Genomic DNA, 2,669 nt, shown 5'->3' on the forward strand with positions numbered 1-2,669 from the left:
ATTGAGGCTTTCTCTTCTCCACACTTACTCCGTCTTCGTGTTGCAGTTTGCGTGCAGCCATGGGCCCGCCAATGTCCCAGGAGCAGCGCGCTGGGAATGGAGAGGCAACCCCGTCGGAGCCCCGATGTGCCAAGCCGTGCGGCCCACGCCCCAGCTCCCCATCCTCAGAGTCTGAGATTGACGTCATTCATTGTAAAGGTCTTTTTTTTTTCCTAGCTCTAGCAACCAAATTACTGAGTCAGTTCAAGGACGACAGCATTTTATTCCATTATATAAAATACATTAATAGAGCAAAGAATTAATTTATTAAAATGTGTGCAAGGTAATATATAGTAGATATGGGTTCACGAAAGGCTAGTGCGCTGGTGATAGACTCCGTCACTTACTAGTTGTCTAATCGGAGTATTTTCTAACTGTCCAATTTCAAATTTGGCAGCTGGTACCAGTGAGATGAAGTATCCAACTTGAAAAGATCACGGAGTGTGTGAAGAGTGTACCAACTTCACGGAGAGTCAGAAACAATTACACGCTCTAGAAGCAGTCGCTGGGGACGACCACCTCGGTGTGCGGCCCAGCGAAGGTCTAACAGAGGATTCGGAGGCTGAGGGGCTCACGGCACCAGGCTGCATCTTCTTCAGACGGGCGATGGAGACCTGGACCATCTCCATCCCGAGACCGGCTCGAGGATGGCTCCTGACAAAGGCTTTACTTTTTCTTTTTCTCCTTCTTCCCTTCCTTCCCCTTCTTCTTCCCTTTATCCTTTGCCTTTCCTGAGTTCTCCCCCTTGAGGGCCAAGGCGCGCTTTTTACCCATAGGGGTTTTGGCGTACCAGTCCTGAAAGAAAACAGACCATTAGGAAGACATCGAGATGCCGTGAACTCACCGGAACGCTCCTAGAAATAATAAAGAAGAGCTGGCTAAGAAGGAAGGGGCAAGCGGCCATTAAACGTGGGGCAATTAATGTATGTTTAACACAAATTCTTTCTCGTCTGCATTTCTGCACTATTTAAAACTTCTGCTCAACGAGTTAACAGTTTTAGAGAACCACAGGCCAGATCTAACCAACGACCCTCCCCAGCTAAGTCACCAATCTTCCCGGGGGTCATACTCCATCCTGAGGGGTGGGTTTCTTGGTAACGTGAATGGGTCCCCTTGGTGCACTTAGGGCCACGAGAAGCTGGGCTGGTGGCCATGAGTGCCCCATGAAAGGCCGTACACACACTCTGAGGAAGCCATGGCAGAAACATTGAAGCCAAAATACCAACGAAGTGCTCAGTGATTGCAGCTGGCCCCGTGATGGAGTTTTTCTCAACTTTTTTGCATTTTACTTGAAGTCCGAAAAACACTTTGGTTTATAAACTTTATACTAGCAATAGTTCATTGAATGACTATCCTACGCGTCGCTCATCAGTTCTCTTACTAATGACATACCGGTCACTTCCAACTTTTTGTTATTATGAACAATGCTGAAATTCACAATTTTCACACATCTCCTTATACACATATGAGCGAGCTTCTCTGGGGCACGTAACAGAAACAGAATTCCTGGGCTTGGAGGTCATGAGCATATTCAGTTTTGCTTATTATTTCCAAATCACTCTCCGAAATGGCTGTGAGTAGGAAACTCGGTCTTTGTCTCAAAATGTATTTATTTCCTCCCATCTCTTGGGTGCTAGTTTAGCTGGATATAATCTCTAGGTAGACAGTTATTTCCCCTCGGCACTTTGCAGGTATGACCTCGCTGTCTTCTGGCATCTACTGTGCTCAGAGAGAGAAGTCTGATTTCCTAATTGTTGTTTATTTGTGAAGCATCTGGTATCTTTTAAGACTGGCTTGTGGTCTTGTTCTCAGGTGCACAATCGTGTATGTAGTGTGGACTTATTTTCATTTGTTCTGCTCGTCTCGGAGCTTATGTTTAACCTGAGAATTCATGCCTTTAATTCAGGAAAATTCTCAGCAAATATTTCTTCAGATTACTGTTCCTCTGATATTTCTTCTAGAACTTCTCTTAGTTGGGCGTGAATATCTTTAAAGGTTCGTAATTACAGTTTACAGATTTTATCCTTTCCATGTTGCCTCCTGGGGGGGCCCCCCCAGCCCACCATCCAGCCCCAAATCCGCTCTTTGACCATGTCCAGTGTCGAGTTCATGCCTCTCTTATTTTTTGCCATTTTACGTTAATTACTATATTTTTAATTTCTAAACTCTTTTTGTGATTTTTCCCTATAATTATCTCTCCTTATTCTATTTCTGCCTGTTGTTTAAAAACTTGGTATAGTTACAACTTCGTTTGTTTTGAACATCTTCATTATACTAATTTCAACACTTTTGAAAGACCATATTAGAGTTCCTAAAACATTTGGAGTTTTGATTTTCAGATTCACGTTGAGTAGGAGGCTTTGTTTTGGTCTCTCTCTCCCTCTCCCCGCCCTCTCTCCCTCTCTCTCTCTCTCTCTGTTATTCCTCCCTCTCTAAGCACTACTGCAGCTGCTTCTGCACGGCCCTCCAAACCCAAACCCAGAATGTGAAGTGATTGTGATGACGTTTAGAAGTAAAGGCTCCTTGGTGACCCTGGGATGTCAGAGGTTTGGTCACGGAAGCAGCAAATGCAACTAGTTTGTCTTCCATAACTCGATCTCCTTTATTTCTTTCTCTCTGTGGCACACCGG

General features: G+C 44.7%; 1 protein-coding gene across 1 annotated transcript in view; it reads right to left on the reverse strand.

The window, feature by feature from the left end:
* Positions 1 to 310: 310 nt before the first annotated feature.
* IQCA1 (IQ motif containing with AAA domain 1) overlaps positions 311 to 2,669 on the reverse strand; it is a 131,749-nt gene continuing 129,390 nt past the window's right edge. The window contains 1 exon segment of the mRNA XM_006909891.3: positions 311 to 834. Within this exon segment, the coding sequence (XP_006909953.2) occupies positions 706 to 834 (129 nt within the window). The 3' untranslated portion in view covers positions 311 to 705.

Source organism: Pteropus alecto, unplaced genomic scaffold (genome assembly GCF_000325575.1).
Source record: "Pteropus alecto unplaced genomic scaffold, ASM32557v1 scaffold143, whole genome shotgun sequence".
In the NCBI taxonomy this organism is placed as follows: domain Eukaryota; kingdom Metazoa; phylum Chordata; class Mammalia; order Chiroptera; family Pteropodidae; genus Pteropus; species Pteropus alecto.